At 42.1% G+C, this 22,210-nt stretch overlaps 1 protein-coding gene across 1 annotated transcript; it reads right to left on the bottom strand.

Moving 5' to 3' along the window:
- si:dkey-112e17.1 (uncharacterized) lies at positions 1–21,970 on the bottom strand. Its single transcript, XM_068310505.1, has 7 exons — positions 21,783–21,970; positions 13,332–14,296; positions 10,634–10,685; positions 7,130–7,247; positions 5,374–5,516; positions 2,263–2,496; positions 1–1,601 (listed from the first exon to the last, which is right to left on the bottom strand). The coding sequence occupies exons 1-7, from the start codon at positions 21,861–21,863 to the stop codon at positions 909–911; spliced, it is 2,286 nt and encodes a 761-aa protein (XP_068166606.1). The 5' UTR covers positions 21,864–21,970; the 3' UTR covers positions 1–908.
- Positions 21,971–22,210: the final 240 nt, after the last annotated feature.

Genomic DNA, 22,210 nt, shown 5'->3' with positions numbered 1-22,210 from the left:
TGAAGAAGAGAAATAGTGATTTTATTAATTTTCCAGTGACGCACAAATTCAGGATAACATTGTGTCATCTGTTGTAAGCAGTGATAAGTAGGTGATTAGTCTTTTTCTCACAATAAAAATCCAATTTTTAATTTCATGTAAAGGAAGTGATTAAATCTTTGAAATCATAAATCAGGTCAAACACCAGATCAAAAGCAATGATTTGTTTGTGATAATGTAATGTCTCGCATCAGATCAAGGACATAGTATATGAATGACAATCTTTTTCTACACCGGTGTATATTATTCAATATGCTTGTTTATTTTGATTTCCCTTTTATAATCCAGTATGAGCCTTCAGAGTACATGTTCTATACACAGTCTATTCTCTGCAGAACATTTTGGGGTAGTACATAAGTAATTGCCTTAACACTTGGCCTGTGCTAAAATCTATCCACATAAAGGTGAAAAAACAGAAATCTGGCACAGGGCAGCGCAAACTCCACAATGAATGATCCTGTGTATTGAAAGCAAAGTGCAGTGGTTGGAGTATTAAAACTTGCATGAAAATATTTAATCCAGCTAAAAGTGCTCCTAAGAGTTGGGGATTATCGAGTACTCACTCAGGAAATACTTTTGTTCATGTTTGCAATCATGTTTTAAACACATAACACCACAACAGTTAGCTCCTTGGCTTGATAAGCAGCATAATGTTCCATCTGTATACAAACAAAATAAACAAAAATAACAAAACAGCTAGAGTGTGGATATATGTTTGCCAACAAGAGGCTTATGTCTATGAAGTAATCATAATAGTAAAAGTTGATTTCAGAAATTGAAGTTGGTTATATATATATATTTCACTTTGTGGCAAAAATAATTGGCCCATCAGAGTTCCTGCTCTTTTCACCAACTAAAAGGCCACCTGTTTACATCTGATTGGTCACACTGCACAATACTGTGGACTGACTGAGAGGTGGCTGGCTGTCACTGACTAAGTTTGACTCAATCATAGGGGTGAGTGGACAGGAGGCGAATAGCCCAGCCTCTCCTGATACCTGACTCCCCCATGGCCTCCACTCCGTTCTAGCCCTCTGGCTCTGATTGCTGAGGCCAGCAGCGACCGGCTTCTTCTCCTCATATGTCCCCCTAACCAGTAGATTGAGGCCAGAGGTCTGGTCCAGGTGCTCAGATAAGACCAGAGGCTGCCGGTCTTCTTCCTCAGTGATGGCAAACACAGGCACGCTGATGTGATCGCCCTCGCCGGGGAACTCCGACCTCTTTCCGACCTGGCCACTCTCAAAATGAGACTGTGTAGAGGAAGAGGCACCAGGGCTGGTTTCTGGGGGAGGATCCTGGGCATGAGGAGCAGCAGGCAACCTTGCTGGGTCTGCCATACCAGAGAGCAGACCAAAACAGGGCCCGCTGAAGCGTGAGCGCCGTAGGTTGCTGGTGGAGTTGAGACGCCGTTGCCTCTGAGCGTGCTGTGTAAGGGGGTAGGAGGCATTGCTGATGGATGAGTCAGAGATGATGCTGTCGTCCACCTTGTTCCCAAGGTCCACCTCAGAGAAAACCTTCCTGTTGTTGTCCCCACTGCACTCAGTCACCAACCTGGATGGAGCCTGTAATGACGAAAGACTATTAACCCCTCTTGAGTTTTTCACACAACCTATGTCTCCATGTAAGGGTTGCATCCTTCAAAGGCTTGATCTGAAGTCCAAATGCATTAGTGTAGAACAAGTTGGACAGCCTTCAAATGCAGCACACGAGGAGTTTAGTTTTTCCCAAAAAACAGATTTCATTGGTGTAATTAACACACCAGTTTCTATAGTAAAAGGGTGCACACATGCACAATAAAAAATTTACTTACTCCTAGCACTTCCACCTCAGCTTTTACAATGATTAAATGTTGCTAAGTGACAGGCTTTATGTTTGTAACACAAGGTAAAGACTGGGAGAACTGATGAAATTCTGTGGACCTCAAACTTGGCACATCCTTCATGGCTTACAAAGGACTAAATTCTTTGAAGGATGCAACTGCTAAATTGAGAGACAGCTATAGACAGATCGATAAGGAAAGGCACGCATGTAATTAAAAGCCCTAAAGATTGTTCCGTTCTATGTAAGTGTAAGCTACACCGGCGAGTGCACAGTGAGTAGTGTAACATTTCAAACTCTTAGGAAATCTGAACTGAATTCCTCAGTTTTAAATGTTTAAAATTACAGCTGTGTAATGTTACAAGCACAACTTGATCGCAGTGAAAAGGAGTTTGAGGTACTAACGCTGTCCACCAGTTTGGTGAAGGGACTAGTGGAGTTCCAGCTGCACCACTTCTTATGCAGCTGCGGCAGTGGAGGGAGGAAATCCTGGAAGGTGCGTACACTCCACGCTCTTGGTCTGGTGCCGCCACGGTCTTTCATGGACCTGGTGCCACCAGATGAATCGTTGGAGTCAGGTGATAGCCAGTCACCTGTGGGGCTGGGACCAGTATCACTATTCCTCAAAAATCTTTCCCTCTGTTGAGAAAGATAGAATGCATCAGTGTAGAAATCAATAGAGGAGACTGGGGGTGTCCGTAGAGGGCTTTGAAGGTGTCGGAGCATGTCCACTTGCAGCCGTGCATATAATCCCTTATGAAGAATCTGGTTGCAAATATGGCAGTTTTAAATTTCAAACTTCAAGCAAAGAAGCACAAAAGAATTTATGAGCAACACATGAACAAACATTGAAAGAAAACAGTTGAATGATTTAGAGAGGATAAACAAAGTAATTAGGAATAAAGATGACCACACAATGTAAATAGCTCACATATCAAAGGTAGCATTATGCTCAAGCACTCAACTGCAGCTGCAATGGTCAGTGACCTACACTGAGAAGCAAGCTTGTTATTGAATCACAACATCCATCTTTGGTTTTGAGCATCGATGGACAAACAGGACTCAAACAGTAGCTGCTTTATCCTTCAGTAATTTAAAAAAAAATTTTTTTAATTATATACTGATTTGATCCCCAAAGGGAAATTAAGAGTAGATGTAAATGAGGACAGGTGGACAGAAATGTCCTGGACCGATCCAATGAAGGTATCACATCTATTTTTCCACAAAGGAAGACATAAAAAAAGAAACTACAGAGAAATTGATCCATCTTTTCCACAATATTTACTTTATCTGATCCAAACTGATCAGCAGTTGGTTGGTTGCAGCAGCTGCAATTCCTCCTAACACCTGAATTTCTCTCTGCAGGTTGTGATTTGTAATACATTAATGGATTAACAAGACGGAACTGTGCTGATTAGCTTGGCCTGCTCAGTCTCACATCCAACCAGCTAGGCGTCTGGCTCCCTCACCAATCTGAATCATTATATATGAAGAACATTAACTTAAAGCTGTCAAAGGAACAGCCTGTGCTTCCAGAAAGATTTTGTTCACATTAGTGCCGTTGTATATCTGGACAGTACATGACAGTTCAGATTATAATTTGAGGGACTAATTTACTGCATTTAGTCTTGAATGGGCCTTAATTTCTTGAACAACCATAAGAAACTGACTGATCAACAGGTTAGATGTGTAAAGGCCGCATTAGCCTTCCTGGTCAGTCAGCTGCTGTTGATCATGGGGGAAAGGTTTTAGGGGTGGCCAAAACAGACAGAGAACGAGTCCAGATAATCCTTTTCACAGAGTCACTAGTAGCTAGCTTTGTCTAGACAAGAATTAGCTAGGGCTTTAAATAAAATGTTCTTTTGGTTTGCTAAAGCCCCATTAACACAATGCCGACTTTAAGATTTAGATTTGACACACACGTGGTGAGAAATCAGCTAATCGATGGTTCAAACTGTGGTACCAAAGGCGGGACCAGAGACCCTAACAGTGTGCCTGGAGGAGTTCAACATACTCTCCAGGAAACAGTCTTTCAGGTTCACTGTTAAGAATATACAAAACGCTTTTGATCAAAATTTAATTGCCTTTAGCTCCAGCACTGCAATTGCTTAATTACATATATTTGGGGAAATCTGTTTGCAGTGGACACCTTGAAGGTCACCTGCGAATGGCTTTTGGAAGTTGAATTTGAACTTTGCCACTGTTTGCCGTGTAACATCCCTTAAACGGTAGTTGCTTGGACATCTACATTGCGGACACACAGAGACAGACCACACACTGCGTGCCAAAGCGTGACACACAGACACACACACACACACAATTGGAGCTGGGAATCTGGCTCTGTAGATAATACTCCATTAGCCTAGGCTACAGAAAAGCCTGCCAGTCCTTCAAAAAGCTGCCAGAGCTGTTTTATGCCAACACTTATTCCAAGAGAATACAAAAGAGAGCAAAGAGAGAATGCTTGGTGGAACTGTTGATTCTTCCCGAACACTCCTCCCCTCTTTTTTAATTATCAGTTCCCATTCATGTCCACATAGTCCTCATAGTTTTGGACTGGACCATGCATACGCCAATAATGGTGTCAGCTTTATTAGGAACACTGGGTCAATTAAAAGCACTACATGCCCTGTCACCTCTGACGTTCATTGGTTCAGCGATCATTTCACCAAAGTGAGCAGATCACCCACTGAGCTTCAGGGAAGTATTTGGTACTTAGTACAAACAACAAAATTTTTGTCACAGCTAATATCCTGTCAATTTATATGTATCTTTAAACAAGAAGGTCCAATTGAGGTACATAATTCTTGCAGGGACAGTTAATACTGTTTGCAAAATGTTATTCGCTGAAATGCACATTTTAGGAGAATCTAACAATAAACTGACTTGCGATTCATTGAGACACAGTTAGTGGTAAAAATCCATTTTTTAATTTATTTGCTTTTGCCGTCATTGGTAGTGTAGTGGTGAAATACTGTCATCTACAAACATGTTCAAACTTGATGATCAACAAAGTGGGAAAAAAAACACCCATTACTAAACAATCTTGCAGTGAAAATCCTCGTTGGAGCCAACAGCACACCTCAAAAAATGGAAACTACAGACTAAATTCAAGAGGCACAGTGACATCACCTTTGGTCCTAAATGACAGCCTCAGGAGTAGGTTGGTGCAAGGATAGCATTAACCTTCAGGGAAGATACATCATCTAGACCAGTGGTCACAATCCCCTGGCCGTGGACAAGTTCATGGGTCAATTGGTACAAGGTCACACAGAAAGAATACATAACTTACATTATTTACATTTGACTTATCTGATTAGTTGGTCATATCATTTTATTTTGTTGTCTTTATCTGCCACAACTTAGAGGCCGGTCTGTGAAACTATTGCCTGACGTTAAACTGGTCTGTGGTGTAAAAAAGGTTGGGGAAAACTGATCTGGCATACTAGCCCTGCTGTCAGAGACACACATTCATAGCATTATGATTTAGCCTTGGAGCATAATACTGGGCCTTACTGCCGGAGCTGATGAGGGTGGCCTGCTTGGGCTGGGAGCAAGAGATACAATGAAAACCTCGTCTGCATCAAGGTCCAGTTCAGTCAGCCCACTGCAGGAGAGGTCCACCTCTGCCTTCTGCGAAGTGTCACCACCAGCAATGACTACAGACAGAAAATAAATAAAGAACACTGATAACTGTTTCATACTTGCAGTCATTTCAAAAGTTTCTCTTTTGAATTTTTTATTTCTGCCAATACTGTAATTGATTTCCCATGACTACTCCTTTAAGTGAGGACTTTAATCAGCAGAGCTTATGAATGTACTACAATTGAACCAGCTAAATGAAACAACATGCAGAGTAGGCCAATCTGAACTCCTTGTTTCTAAGCTGCATGTTTTGCTGTAAACTCCTTACACTGTGACTAGAGAGCACACATAGTGAGGGACTGAATTCCCCAGTTGTTCAAAATACTCCCAGGTTGCTTTGTGGGTTAAATGTCTCAACCAACAGACCTCTCCGCCTGAGTTCAGTGCCAATGACAGAGGGAAGATTTCAGATTGTTCCAGGTTCAAGTCTGTGTCGCTCCTGGACCGATGCAATTTCCTTTCCATTGAAAGCAGTACAGACACACCCAGTGCCCCTAGAGGGTTCCTCATACTCAGTTTTTTTTCTTTTTTCCATTAAAAGTAATGCCTTACACAGTGGTGGTTTGTAAACAAGACACACTGCTCCTCCTCTAAATATCCCGGGGAGAAAATCCACTGAAATGCATCAATATGTATTAAACAGGTAATAAATATTTAAGAATACAACAAATATAAAAGGTCAGTCACCATTCATTTATAAATGTGTATTATCAAAACTATATTGGATTGATTGACTGAAGTCTAAGGTCCCCCAGACCCTCCCAACTTCTCATTGTCAACAAACAACATTTTATGATTTTAGACAGAATGTGTCTGGACAATTCTCAAAGCTGTCTTCATGGTCACACCTGCCATGAATAAAACTACATGTACTGTATGCAAATGTCCTTCCAGCTCTTCAGTTAGGAAGTCAATATTCTTTAGAGGAAATAACTAAGTGGAATGTGAAATTAAAAGTCAATATTACGTTATTTGTTTACAAAAACAGCAAGGAAACACTACTGCCAGCCTGTTAGGATAGTCAACATTGTTTCTTTGGTTAGAGAAATGGTGAATCTTCAGAGTGAAACCTCCTTTCTCCTTGTATTGGAAAAACTTGCTTGAACTCTGTTCTCTATCTGGATTAATGGAACGTGAACATCATTGTTTTGGCAACATTACCAAGTTTTATATTGTTTTGAAATTTTGTGCTCTCCCCAAATTTTTTATCACCAGCTGCCAACGATCTCAAAACATATTTATAAAGCTATAATGATTCAACTATAATCAACGTGTGCAAGCTTGTTTTTTTTTTCGTAAAAAACAAGTTTTCCATTTTTATTTACAGCTGACATTGCTGAGATTAAACAAAAGCTAAGCGTGGTTACGGTTAGCAGAGATATAAGTACGAGATAACTTTCAAGTCAGGTCTTATCAGAGATTGATACATATATTAAATATTTATCAAAATACAATGACATCAAAATATAGAAATTGTGGGCTTTGGGTTTATTGCAAAACTGGACATTTAACTGAGACCAAAAGGAATATATTGTATATTAAAATTTTTACAACTTTTCACTGATTTAGATGCTCATTAAATTCAGTCTGGGTGCTGCTTGTGGATGCAGGAGTTTGTCCTCCCAACCTGTGTGATGCCGGCTGTTGTTTTCCAGCTCTACAGTTGCCTCCAGGTTGGTCTGATTCTCAGCGATCAGCTGAAGCTCACTAACCACAGCCCCAACATTCTGGACTCCTTCTGGCTCCTAGAACACAAACACACAACAGAATTGACTAAATCCATACTGCTCCAATATGACAAGCACTGCAAAATACGTTCAGCGCAGATTTCCCCATAAGGAAGCAAGCAATAAAGCCAGCATTCAGCCACAACAGCACACAAAGATTGCTATCAAACAGTGTTGAAGGTTTTTTCAGGTCAAATCAGACTAATGTGAGGTGGTATTATGGAGGTGAAGCAGAACTCTTTTGTGTTACTCTTAATAAAGTCTCCAGTTTATTATTAATCTGCAGACAAGCTTCTCTATTAATAATATCATTAAAAAACATCTCAACGTGCTAGCACTTAAGGAAGAAAATATATAACATTTAATTGTGAAAATACTTCAGCATTGAAAAATCACACTAGTCTAGATGGTGGCCATTTGGTTGCCCCTGCTTCAGACAGGCCGTCCAATAATGTTTCTCCTTTCATAAACTTGTGGCTTTCTGCCATTATCAACAGGAAGTAATGCTACATAAATTGAGGCAGTTTAAAAATAAAATAATGAAATGATTAAGAAGCCTCTTGACAAACACTCTTACCCTTAGATGCACATGTGGAATCAGGCATGACCCCATTGGTTATTTTTCTTCAGCAGCTTCAAAATAAAAGCTTGTAATATACTGTAGTCATATTCCAGGTATTCCTCATAAAATATGTTTGTGACATGAGGCCATTCTCATTTTTTTAACGTAAATTATTTTCAAGAAATTACAGTTTTTTGAAGACCAAAGAGGAGGTTTATGGATGTAGTGAAAGAGGAAATAAAGGTAGTTGGTGTGAGAGAAGAGGATGCAGAAGACAGGGTTTGATGGAACTGATTTGCTGTGGTGACCCCTGAAGGGAAAAGCCGAAAGGAGAAGAAGAAGACAGTTTTTGTATCACTAACCTACTCATCCACGAGTGGGGTCACATAAGACCCCCAAATAGGTTTGATGGATTTTTGTATTAACCTTTACTTTTTAGCCACTTTTACACTCCCACTCAGACTAATGTCGTCAATTATTCACTTCTGCTGGAACTTTCCGTTCACCACACCTGGTGTCAGCAAGCTCTCCACCCAGGAGCCAACTTCAGCAGCTCCGTGAACCGCCTCCAGACACACAACCCAAGCCTCCAGCAGGATGGAGGGCATTCACAACCCTGTTCTCAGCCTCCAGCAGCCCGGCAGGCGTTTGCAACATCCAGCAAGGCCTCCACACACACAACCGGGGCTGACAGCGAGCCAAACGACCTCTGCTGCACCGTGCACATCCTCCACATCTGCAGCCAGCTGGTATGACTTGCAAGTCATTTATCTATTTATGAACTTAATTTTTAGTGATATATTCTAAAGTTTGATCACTTTACCGGCTACATGTGTTTATTTTATCCATGGTAAATTGGCTAATAGGAGGCCAGCTCCGCTCTCTGTGGACCGTGTCCTGCAAATGTTTCAGGACGGATGGAATGATGAGCCAGACGCAGTCATTGACTCAGATTCTGAAATGTCAGATATGGAAGAACCAGCCTATTGTCCCCCCACTAGACAAGGGCTGTCAGACACGCATGAGTCCCCTGATAAGTTGTCTGAAGAGGACATAGATGTTGTGCCGGACCGACGGAGCCACAAGGACTCATACTGGGCAGAGTTACCCCCCCAGACAGGCTGCAACACCAAGTCAGTTTTATACGTATTTGGACAGGACCTGTACCTGGGTTTAGGACCGTCTCCCCAATAGATGCATGGAAGGGGTTCATGTCTGATGATGTAATTGAAAAGGTGCTGACATGCACAAACAAAGAGGGAGAAAGACCAGCATCAGACACAGGGAGATAGTGGAGAAAAGTAACCAAACTGCCGGTACAAATTCATCCCCAGTGATTGTGTGACAGTGGACGAACAACTCGTGCCTTTCAAAGGGAGGACCCAGCTTCTGTAAGTAAGGCATGAAGATCTTCTGGGTTTGTGATGCACGAGCCCATATGCAATTGATGGGATTGTGCACCTAGGGAGACAACCAGGGGAAAACGTCCAGAAGAATCTGGGGGAAAACACTGTCAGTTGTGCAGTGGATTCAGACACACCACTGACAACTTCATCAGTGTGCCTCTTGCAGAGCATCTCCTGGAAGAGGGCCTGACTATTGTGGGAACTTTGCGACAGAACAAGCCAGAGATTCCCTCCAGTCATGAAGGCTTCCAGGTCCAGAGAGGTCCACAGCACCGAATTTGGGTTCAATGGCAACATGACCATGATCAGCTATGTAAGAAAGAAGGGAAAGGCTGTTCTGCTGCTTAGCACAATGCACCACAGCAGGGCGGTGGATGAAACCAGCCCAAAGAAAAAGCCAGAAGCAATGCTCTTCTACAATAAGACAAAAGGAGGAGTGGATACTATGGACCAGATGGTTGGCAACTACACCTGCAAACACCACACGCAGCGATGGCCCCCTGGTGCTCTGGCATAACATGATTGACGTCGCCTCTCTGAATACCTATACACTTTACAGGGCGCAGCACCCTGAAGTTTACACAGGCATCACCCATGGACGACAACAATTCCTCTGGGAGCTCTCAATGGAGCTTGTGACACCTCACATGAGAAGTCGACTGGAAGATACCCCGAACCTACCAGCCAACAGACCAATATCCTGGCCTCGGTCCGGGGGACAGACACCCTTAGCTTATTTAAGAGTAGACTAAAAACCCTCCTCTTTGATAAAGCCTACTATTAAAAACAACACAGATTCTACTAGATAACCTGCTATAGGTCTAGACTGCTGAGGGCATTTTCTCTGTCTCTTCCATTAAAGGGAGTTACTTTAATTACTTTGGAGTTTCTGTTACTTCTCTTTCTTTCCTTTTCCTACTAATGTTAAATTAGACTTAATTTAGACTTTTGCAAGATACTGCTGCCTTCTTTGTGCTTCTGCTCGACAGGTGGGGAGCAAGTATGGAAGACCTGGAAATCCTGCCCCCACTTCAGCAACTACAGCACAATTTGGACTGCAAATTCTATCTGACCTATTTGCCAGTCTCCATTTCTCTTTCTCTTTTCTTCACCCTGTCTCTATCCCCAGTGTATTTCCTTTCCCACCCAACTGGTCAAGGCAGATGACCAGACTCTGCGGCCTGCCCGGAGTTTCTTCCTCAACGAAGGAGTTTTTCCTCATCACTGTCGCTTATGCTTGCTCTGGAGGGTTCTGTTGGGTTTGAAATGTCCAATAATGTGATTAAGCGCTATATAAATAAAGGTTGGTTGATTGATTGATAAGTTCAGTTTTCAGAGGAATGCACTCTGTAAAGCAATCGAGAGAGGAAGAGAGGAAGACAGGAAACACGAGAATGACAATGACAGGTAGACCAAGTGGACAGTGGTGTCTGTACCTCGGAGTTGCTGGAAGCACAGGAGTTGGCTCTTTTTGGACACAGTTTGGGTCTGGAAAACAAACGTCACAGACTTTACAGACATATCCTAATACACGCCTGTATAGATGCTACCCACTTTTTCCACAATGGACAACTTAGTTTAAAAAAAAATGGAACAACTAACACCATCTAATAAAGATTTCGCTTGTTGACATAGACACCATCTCACTCAATGTTTACTGTCAAGATCTGATTATGTCTAGTATAACGTTACATTCTATTAAGAACTAAGACACACACCCTTACCTGCTGACACATTAATCCATTACTTGTGGATTACTTGTGAGTTCATCATGATCCAATGGTGCATTAAATGCTTGAGCTTGTTCCCTCTTTATTAAGAATGACTTCAGTTTACAACCACTGGCTACTGAGGGTAACCCCCACTATGACTCTCACTAGCATTTGGCTCTTTTCTGACCAGAAGGGATGTTGAGAGGTAATCACTTTACTTCTTTAAACTAGCAAGATCTTGCATAGCTCACCAAACTAATGACGGAAAACAAATACTGTAAAGGGCAGCAACAGGATGAGAACAGAGCAGCTACTGAGGCTGCTCATGATTGGGGCTTTTCATGATAATACGTTTCCTGGCTTCTGACTGACTCACGTTGTTCTTGCTAATTATGTGTACACTTTATTGAACATGTGTTTCCAGTTTCCCCATCATTAACAGGGAGGACCTGTGGAGTTATTGCGCCGAACAGATGAACCAGAGACACCGAGCTAAAATTAACACAAATCTTATTAAAGAGGAGTGTTTCTCACAGCCAGCTACTGAAAAAGCCGCAAAATCTTTCTGCAATCTTAATCTATTTGGGCCAGTGGAATAAAACAGATAGGATTACCAACCCGCAAACCTAACATAACTGTATTCATTGTGCCCTGGGATGGACTTGAGGGAACAACTTGCAAATCACACCTCTGGATTTGACAATGCCATTTACATTAAAGTCCCATTTCTCCACACATTCACTTTCATGCAGCCTCTGTGCTTTTGTGTGCTAGAATGGATGCCAGGTGGTGCACCTTGAACACTTCGTTGTCTGTGTTAGAATGTGCCACATCAAGTAAACCACACAGCTGCAGCCAAACTTGACTAAACTCTAATGGTCACCACATCAGGGACCTAGGCTTCCAGCTGAATCAACATAAAAATGTGAACATGTACTTGCCATTGTGCGCATGTTCAACATCGGTCCTTCTCATGCATGGAAGAAATCAATGATAAGATTTGTGAATTTTCTAAGGAGAAAATCTAGTGTGGAATTTAAAAAAACAAAACCAAGCTGGAATGTAATGAGAACACATACCTCAAAGTTGGAACAGTCTCCTTTAAAGACTTATCAAGATCACCCCCTATGAAAACACACAAATTTTGTGGATCCAGATTTTTATTCAGATGTTTTTCTTTAACTCAAGGTCCATGGATTCTTTCTGGCAAATCAGAGAAAACACTAAGAAAAAAAAAACTAGATCCATCCCTCTATCTGGATCTAAAACTAGTTGGGGTCACTTCTGGCCTAAGACCTATCCTCCCACCAAGTTTCACAGATATCTGTCCAGACGTTTGTAGACAAATGGACATGGGTCAAAACACATTGGTAGAATTTGAAGAATCTGATATATCCATTGGAGAAAAGCAGATGTACTTTTAACAAGACCAAAGGCTATCCACATTAACACCAATAACTACATGGTGTTCCAAAAAAAAAAAAAAAACACCCTTTAGCAGCTGATAGCTGAATTGTTCCTGTTTTTTATGCAGATTAAACACATTGAAGTCAGTGATGGCAGCTAGAATAAACTTTAAAGAAAGGAAATTCATTCTAATATGCTACTGAAACTATGGAAATACAGTTGCAAATCCAAAGACAATTTAGGAGGGAGTTTCAAAAAGAACCAACCCAAGTTAGCGTCGATCAAATTAGGGATGAGTTTGAAGCTGATTGAACTGGCCAGAACCTCCACAAGAAGACCGTTCCTGAAGACCACGGATATCGAGAATATCCACAAAGGAAGAAAGAGTCCTGATAATGTTTCAGTAAAGTCCAAGAAAATCTGTGCAGCAACCTTGCCGTGAGGGACTCCCTCCTGTATTGTCTTTGTACCTTAACAGCACTTTCATATTTCCAGTGGCATTTTAGAATGAATTTCCATTCTTTGAAGCTTAGTCTTGCTGCCATCTTGCTGACAGTGGGAGGTGTCCAGAGCACTGCCAAGGCGCCCTTGAGCAAGGCGCCGTCCCCCTTACAAGTTGCTCATTTGGGGCGCACCGGAAGGAGCTGCCTGCCATTCTACCTCCCTCGACATGGGTACAGGCCAGGCCCCCTGTGTGTGTTTGTTTGTTCTGGGCCTGTACATACTAACATATGCATGTGATTGGATTTGATTTGACTAACTAGAGTGTGCTCTTAATTTCCCTTTGGGGATTACTAAGGTATATTAAAAATGAAATCTTAAAAAAATCTTAAATCTTTGACTTCAATGTGTTTAGTCTGCAAAAAATCCAAAATCAATTTCCTTATCAGCTGCAAAAGGGTGTATACATTTTTGGGACACCCTGTATAATGACTAATATGTGAGCATTGATTAATAATCCCTAATATATCTTCTTTTTTTTTACTTTGTTTTCTATGATAAGCAGTCATGTTACCTGAAAATGATGCACAGGACACTTGTAAGTACCATAGCAAAGAAGGCAGCTCCGCTCACCGCGGCCAGCAGGGAGTCCACTTTGCTAGCTGTGGGAGCAGAGATGCGGCGGTCCCCTCTTGGCTCTGTCAGGTTGTGGTAGTGGAAAAGAAGAGCAAAGCCTCGGCCCCAGTGAGTGGTGGTGATGAGCTCCATGATGACCTCCACCATCTCCTGGTCAGAGCCAAATACTAGCTGACTGCTGAGAGGCCGGTTTGACCCACAGAAGCGGGAAGAAAAGGTGATGAGGTCTGAGATGTAGAGAACATCGTGGGGGCAGGCATCTAGTACTGAATGCTGGGTTTCTGGGCTTATGGCTGGCGAGTCCGTGGAGAGAGGCAAGGCAGGGGTCGTCTTCTCCACAACTGTACTAGGGTCAGAGCTGGGATTGAAGTCTCCCCTGAGTTGGGACGAGGAGATAGAGTTGATAGCCTTGTTTCCTAGAAGTTCATCCCCATGGAGGAGAAGAGAGGGAAGTGACGACAGGTTGGAGGAGGCATCGGCTGATCTCTTCGCAGAATTTGACACTTTGGCAATCTCCATTTTTGTGGATAGTTCCTGTACCACAACTTGTTTGACCCCACCACCTAGGGAGGACTGCTGAGTCTTTATGACATCCCCTACAATCTGAGGCATCGGATCTTTGGCCTCTGATGCGGTTTCTTCTGCCGCTAAGCTACCAGGAGTTAAGGTCACCTCTTCATCTGCTTCTTCCTCTTCAAAATTAGAGATAGAGTACTGTGTAGCAGAGTCATGATTTTCAAACACGTCAAAGTCAAATATTTCAAGCATGAGCTGGTAATCAGCAGGAACAAAGAACTGCCAAACACAGTGTGTCCCAGAGGAGTAGTTATATGGGAAGCCAGGGGACAGAATGAGGCCTTGGACGTCCACAACATCCACCTTGGCACCACAGTCGAAGTATACCTGCAATATCAATCAAATTACGTTTAGAATTATAATTTACAACCTGTTTTTCAGGCACTACTGAATATAAATTCCCAAATAATTTAGGGAATAAAGGGCCATATACTGTACATGGACTCTCAAACTCGTACAGCTACTATATACCACAGACACAAAATACTCCTGTTTGTACTACTTTGAGTCTGAAAGGAAAACACATTCCACACATGCACAGACATATTCCTTAGCTGTTGTAGCCTAGTGGCCATGCAGGTCACAAAAAATGCAAACGTCTACAGCATCCAGACAAACTATCTCTAATGATGAAATTGTTGTCATGAGGACCTTCACACGAGTTTGGAAAATCTAACTCCAGCTTTACTGACTGTGATTCATGCAGGTCTACAACTAGAGCTCAGCACAGATAATGCCAAGGCTACCTCTATTATGCTTTGGTATTATGTTTAAGAGTATTGACCAGTATTATATTACATTCTGAGATGAGTGAGTTTTCAGATAATGGCCGCTAAGTGATTAAGTTCTCCGTGTCAAAGGGATCAAAACCAAGGTACCCTTCAACAAATAATACACCCGGCCTGTGGTCTGATTACTCTCAGACATAAACCAGCTTGAACCTGAACTATTCAACCCTCCTGTTCTGCCTTTATATCAAAGCTTGTGTTTTTCCTGCTTGGTAACCCTAGGGAGGGTATTTCTTCAGACAAGCTGGGTGTAATTCTTCCCAGGTGTGTGGGGATGGACATGGGACCTGGAGCCTAAGCAGAGGCAGATGTGTGGCTGGGCCAGGGGGTCATGTACCAGACCTTTGTAGGAGGCCTGTGTGTTTATGAGCTTTCCAGTTGGCCTCAATACTGGACTGTGGGAATGACACTGACTGGCAGGTAACAAACCAACACCCGCAAGCAACATAAGCATAAGAGATCACTTTGAGAATGCAGCTATGGGTAGAGTGGGGTGGGGGTCAACAGGAAAGCTCACATCTATGGAGTCAGACACCGACCATCTATCTCCATCTGATGCATTTATGAAAGGCATTCCTCAGTTGGTATATTCTATGTAAGCAACATGTCATTTTCAATCTTGACTGGTAGACAGGATCAGTCACTTGGCTCTCAGGTCATCAGGGTCAAACCAAAAGCCTTTCCACGGATGACGCAGTCTCACAGCATATTACACATGGAAGGTCAGTGAGGGCAAAGAGGGAAGCGCTGAGGATGATATCCTGTTTGGTTTTAGAGCGTAAAAATAAGGACACACTGCATTCTGAGAGAATTAATTTTCAAAAAATAAGATCATCAGATCTCACCACTGACCCTCATGATTAGATTTACTTCACTCCATCTGTGACTTCAGCACTCCACACATGATTGCTTTTTATTTTTTCCACATAGTTTTCCATGAGCAAACCTTGACTGCAAAGACACAATTCTGAGCTTGTGATGTTCTTTTCCTGATCTCACAGGTGTCTACTTTCTGCCTGAGGTTAAACTAGTGTTTGTGTCTGATATTTTCACAAACTGGGTCACCAATCATGCTGGAATGAGCTGTATGATAATCCCACTGTTTTGGGCAGTTAAGTGGCGATCAGAGGAAATACGGCATTCAAATTTTGGTGGTGTTTCAAAAAGTAACTCTTCTTGGACAGACAGCGAAGTTGAAATGAAGGCAGATCTGTCTGTGAAGCCAAATAACCAGTTTGTAAGTCATAGTTTCCTAATTAAACTTTTAATCCTTCTTTCTTTTAAGAGCCATACTTTTGATATCACTTTTTATGTCCTCAATTCTGATGTAAATTTAGATTTTTATCAGTTTTTACTGTTGTGTTTAGTAATTTTTCACTCTGACATTTGGGAGAAATTACATTAACACATGGCATACAACACATGCAACGACCGCACACTTAGGGGAAATGTATGTGCTCCAGCAAAGAATTACACATATGGCATTTTATCAGGCCAAATGCCTTTCTTGCTGAAGTTAGAGAGACCAGGCTGATTTGGGGTTCACAGTGTTTGCAGCAAGGTTGCGCAATGAGGGGAACCACTTCACAATATGGGGGCATAACAGGGGGGGAAAAAGGACAGCGTGTCCCCTTCCAGGACAAAAAAAGTGGAGAGAGAGAATGGATGTTTGTTCATTTATGTTCATCATAAGGTTGCTCTGGGGACCATACCTCAATCCCTCTTTGAAATATTGAATTCATTATCTTCAGACCTAAGTTAATGAAACTAAGATGTTAAAAAGTGATTTGCAAACAAAGCCATCTGAAAACAAATGACACCTTGTATGATGTAAAATCTCATTTGTGATGAAAGAACTGTGTCACGGACAGAGACTGTCACTGCTCCCACCGAGATGAGTCGGCCGGGAGGTCCACCACCAGCCTGGGATGTGCATGCTAGATTACACATGAAAGGGCCCCCAAGTGCCACAGTGTGGAATGGAAATGGGACATTCTTATGATGCCGAACATCTCAGTTCTGTTACATCACACTGGCCGGCCGCTAATTATTCAAGGATGCCTTTTCTCATGGAAGAACAATGGGCTGCTGCGTGTTTTGATGAGCCATTCCACAAACTGAGAGCAGATAATAATTTAGTGACGTGATGATAATAGGTACAAGGCAAGTTGAAAGTTTACATAAGAAACGGCAGGTCATTGCACCCCAGTTGTGCTGCCGACAACGGCATCTCTGTACAGTAATAGATCAACTAAGCACATAATTGTCTGAAACAACTCAGTGAAACATCAGACCAGTTGCTGTCATTACTGAGAGGCCCTTGTTTAACAGTATTCTACTGTTTACACTTTGCGTCATAACTTTTTTGTGTTTGAAAGGTCAAAGACGTTCTTGGTGGGGATCAGAAGGGTTTTTAATTACCAAATAGGCTAATTAAAGTCCACCAACAGATGTGGAACCGATTTATTTGTGTAAAGCCATTATATTATAAAAATATTATTTCAACCTAATAAAAAGCTATGTTTTTTTCTAAGAGCCTGCATGTTTGCATATATGTGGAGGTGATCAGTAAAACAGGTAAGAACCAAAAGGAAACTATTATGCCTCTGTCACAAATGTACATCTGAGATTCAAAAAGTTACCCCGCTTAATAATTTTTTAAAAAATCATTTATTTTAGGTTTGAAAAAACGATGAACAAGCCAAGAAAAACTACTTGTCATTTCACCTTTATTTGGCAAAACACAAGTCTGCAGTCTGGCCTAAATGTTGGCTGCAATATGGATTTTTTTTTTTTAAACCACCCAGGCTGACGACACCACTGTGAAAACTCTGCAACACAAGCTGGCTTCTGCTGAAGTAGTGTTAACACACACTCTCTCTGCCTCCCATGCACAAACAGCCCCTGACTGGCTCATAAACAGGCAGGCGGGCCCCTCAAAAGGGGGCAGGAATCCTCCCCAGCCCTGTTCACTGGAGGAAAAAAGTGATACCGCTTGAGCAGCAGCAGTCCACTCAGGATGCTTCACAGTCAGTCAATTTCACAAACAGATCAACATCAGCCCTACTACGGAATTATGGAAAAAAATATGATATGGCTTTTATTAATTTTCCATTAACCATAAATGAATGAAGAAACTGGGTTTCTGATCCAACCATAGTCAAGACTGCTATCCAGATAGATATTCACTCTGTCAGCTATATATTAGAACAGGCATAGGGATCGTGATGAATTCCTCTTAAAATCAATGAGGATGAGACTAATTGTACCGCAAATCAAATAAAAGTTCAATTCTAACAAGATGAGAAGTGCCACTAATTAAACTGGAATAAAAAAGCAGTCAATCTCAAACCGAGTTGCTCGGCTGCAGTGAGATACAGACATCTCACACAGTAATGCAGCACACACCGACACAACATGACCATCCTAGGTAATACACAATGCAGAAAAGGTTGGGAGCTGTTCATCCTTTCAAAACGTATTGATTTCCCGGATACTGCCAATCATGTACTAAGATGCAGGCAGCTGAAAAGGAGATGGGATGGGGTTTTTAAGCTTTCAAACAAGTCTGCAGCTGCATCACAATGTCAGGGTATATTTTGCACAGCTCCCTCCAAATACAGACAAGGAAGTTCCTTGAGGTCATTCTCCACAGCTGTGAAAAGCACTGATGCTCAAACCCAGGGTTTATCTCATATCTCCCCTGTGATGTAAATGCATCTCCTGGTGGGCTTGTGTCAGCGGCTGTGGTTCAGCGCAGGGTGAGTTTACAATCAAATGGTGTGGTGCCCTGGTTAACCATCTGTATGAAAAAAAACATTGCCTCCCCTGCACAACAAGAAAGATTAGAATCCTGTTTCTCAAATTGAGACTGTTTAATATCTAGGAAGCCTGTACCAGCTTTCTCTCTGCAAACTTTGGGAAGGGAAGCAGCCCCTATTTAGGAATAAATTAATATTCTTATTCTGCAGTACATGGAGCATATTGTTTCTTCCAGGTTGTGAGAACAGTATGGAGATTAGTTTTACTTCTTTTTTTAGTGCCTGGTGTTAACATCTTTGTCTCTGATTGTAATTCTGGCACATGAGACCTGGAACAAAGCTGCAGGCTGGTCCACTTAGCCAAAGATTGTTTATGACTTCAAAGATGGATCACTCAGTCAAACCACTGTATAAAAGTGTAGTCCTAACAACTCAATCAGAGTGATATGTCCTCTCAACTGATCTGTTTAGTAGAGGTCAGGAGTCACCAGTTAAACATTTATTGGTATTGTAGCCATAATCTTGGTAAAAATTATTCTTTTTGATTCCGGGTTGTCAGTATGTGGCCAAAAATTCAGATTTATCCTATATTATGATCAATAAAGGACACTGTATAGAGCAATAGTCCAATCAGGATCAGTCTAAAATACCCTGCATCATCGCATCATACTTTCATAACCAACAGGAGTAGAACAGGTGCCAACCTGCAAACTTAATTTAAAGGTATAAAATTATGATCAGTGTGTGGTCTGGCTTTACTGAGGTTAGCAGATCACATGATAATCTCCTCTATTATAATAAAAAAATTGTAGTTTTGATGATACTTCTGAAACTTAAGTGTGACTTCCATAAAACAAACCACGGTAATGTATATGCAGCAGGAGAGCTCTTCATCCCACCGCCCCTGTTAAGAGCTCTACAGTCCACAGACAAATTATGGCCTGCATCTGCTGTCATATAATTCAAGGGAGGAATATAGGAACACATTGGGGCCCTACGACTCGGTTCACGTAGAGTTGAACGTCCTCTTCCTCCACTGCAAATAAAACAGAGAAAACGAAACGTAGATCAAAGCTGCTCTCCCTTGTCCACAGACTTCCCTTTTTTTCCCAAGGGGAATAGAAGAAATTCCAAGCTTGTTTATGCTGCTCCAAAAATCAACTTAATACAAAAGGGACTGGGGCACAAAGACATCATTTACCGTGCCTCCTCAGGCAGATAATCGCAAAGATAGTGAACACCCTATGCACACAGGAACTAAAGCTTGAGTCCCTGACAATTCAATCTACTAAGGGCTTTTGTTTTCTAGTTCTAGGAATCACGCCGCTGAGCCGCCATTATCCATCAGCGGAACAAAATGACTCTTGACAGGTGGAAGCTTCTTCTCGCTGGAAATGCACTCTTGGATGTCCAAGGGGAGTACTCAAGGGTAACCCTTCTCTATTATAACACCCTCCACTGTCCCACAAGAGTCAGTCATCTTCAGATTACCACCGCTATATCTGCTGCAGCGGGTCACAGGGAGCTGGATCTCGGCGGCATAGGGCGTGAGGCAGGGGACACTCCGGGCACGATGCCAGTGCACCGTGGTCCCACAAGAGGATTATTATTATTATTCCTCATCACACATTAATGAAAAACTTCTTCTAGCTGCTTCAACAAATCAGCTGCAAAACTAGAAAAGTAGCTCTCATGCAGGGTGCATGTCAAGTCTTACAGTTTAATAAATTTGCTGCTGATTTTTATTCCCTGGACCACACAAATAGCACAGAGTCATATCTATTCAGCCTGGGAGGCAATCCCCTTTAAGTCACTTTCTTCAGCAATATGAGTGGCAAACAATGCCATAACGCTTCCTCCCTGAAACTGTCTGCTAGGGATCAACATGACATTGTGGTGATCAAATCACAGAATAATGAATACATGTTCTATCACAGACGGGGATTTCTGTTCCCAGCTAGATTCACTAATGTTCCGTTCATGTAGAGTAAGTACTGAGGGCCTCTGAAAATATGAGTGTTCTAACACGTCCTGTCATCCTCAGCCACACGTTCACTTATTCATATAGAAACCAGGTCATAGTGACACCTCAGTTTATGGAATTAAATCATCAATAAAAAAAAAAAATCTAACGCAGACCTACACACAGTTAAGTCCAACTCAGGTGGCAGGGGAAGCTAAAACATGTACAACAACAATCACATGCCGGATTGAATGAAAAACACGCCCCGAGTGCAACAACCCCTGGCTGTTCGCGTTCCTGTTTTATCAGAGGCAATTATCCGATCATGAGGCCCTTGAACGTCAGAGGTAACACTTGGGAAAAGTGTCTCAATGAGACTGAAAAGCAGGCCCACTGCGCAAACGAAGGTTTACTCTCAATGTGGTTCTCACTTCAGCAGTCTGTAACTCTGACATCCAAACACGTCTGTGTCATCAAAACACCAGAGGATCAACTTTGAAAGACGTTTAAACGCGTTATAAAGCAGACAGAAACTTGGAGAATTCATTGAGAAGATGGCCAAAAATGATGTAAAAGTGGGTGAAATCGTCGAGCCACGCGCATCGGAACCCGTTTTCCTGCATTTGGCTGGTCATTGTGGGTCATTGTGGGTCATTGTGGGTCATTGTGGGTCGGAAATGGACAGCACGTGTGTTATTTTGAACAATATAAACAAGGTCACTGAAATCCTCATCTCGAAAATCTAACCGGCGCATTTCATGGCTGAATCTCCTGGAAATACCGTTCGAAATGTATTAAACTAATAGTACAACTATGAATGACAACGTCTTCTTGTTAGGTCGGTTGTTTCCACATAGTTTTCGCAATTGCGGAGGCAGAACACCGAGAGAAAGAACGCAGGTCATGTTCTGTTATCAGACAGAACTCAAGCAAATACAGTTGTAGAAATTGTAAAAGTAGCGCGTCTTCTTTTGCATACAACGTCGCACTGAATTTTGTTCGCACAAAGTTATTGACAGACGAGACACACAAACTAGATTTACATTTAAAATACAGCTGACGCAAGTGCATCGGACGTGTGCCGATACCAAAAGTGGCGCCTAACTTTTCTTGAAATGACTTTCCTCGAATCCCCCGGAGTCCAACTGTCTGCAGGAACGCAAAAAACACTTAAATAGTAAAATTTATGAACGGACTCCGTGGCTTGATCTTTTCCATACAAGTCAGCATGGCACTAAGTGAGGCTGGAAGGCAAGTTTGCGCAATGTTTTTTAACGTATCCTCAACGAATGTCAACTTACTTTCTGTGCAACGCATCCCATGACGAAGAGTAGATATGTTGTCATAAAAGTATGCGTCCCAAGCGTCGTAACACAAGTCATTTTCCTCTAATTGTTCCTTTTACTGCGACGCACAATGAACATATCCCGCTCCTTTTGCTTCCCACTCATTCACCTGAAGTCTCGGGAGCGCGCTTCCATCGTTCATGGAGGACTCACAGGAGTGGACCAGACCCCCACGGGGATCTCCTGCTCCTAATATTTAGTGCGGGTTGAACCGCCGTGACGTGACGTTTATCTCCAAATCTAATTACAATGATAATATTGTAGTAAAGCATTATAGACATGTCTGGACGATTCACGATTTTATTAAATTTCAAAGGCAGGAACAGTTGCACAAAAATGCGTAAAATCCTGTCTGTATATATTGAGTTCATTTCCAACCTGTG

The sequence above is a fragment of the Antennarius striatus genome, chromosome 3, assembly GCF_040054535.1.
Source record: "Antennarius striatus isolate MH-2024 chromosome 3, ASM4005453v1, whole genome shotgun sequence".
Taxonomy (NCBI): Eukaryota; Metazoa; Chordata; class Actinopteri; order Lophiiformes; family Antennariidae; genus Antennarius; species Antennarius striatus.
The sequence above is the reverse complement of the archived record's forward strand: the minus strand, read 5'-3'. Positions and strand labels throughout refer to the sequence as shown.

Excerpts from the sequence above, each read along its gene's own strand:
- si:dkey-112e17.1 (XM_068310505.1), bottom strand. The coding sequence starts at position 21,863 with ATGACTTGTGTTACGACGCTTGGGACGCATACTTTTATGACAACATAT. Across the intron at positions 10,686-13,331 it reads GTCCTGTGCATCATTTTCAG|ACCCAAACTGTGTCCAAAAA; the intron begins GTAACATGACTG and ends TTTGTTTTCCAG. Across the intron at positions 2,497-5,373 it reads CACCCTCATCAGCTCCGGCA|AGGGAAAGATTTTTGAGGAA; the intron begins GTAAGGCCCAGT and ends CTTTCTCAACAG.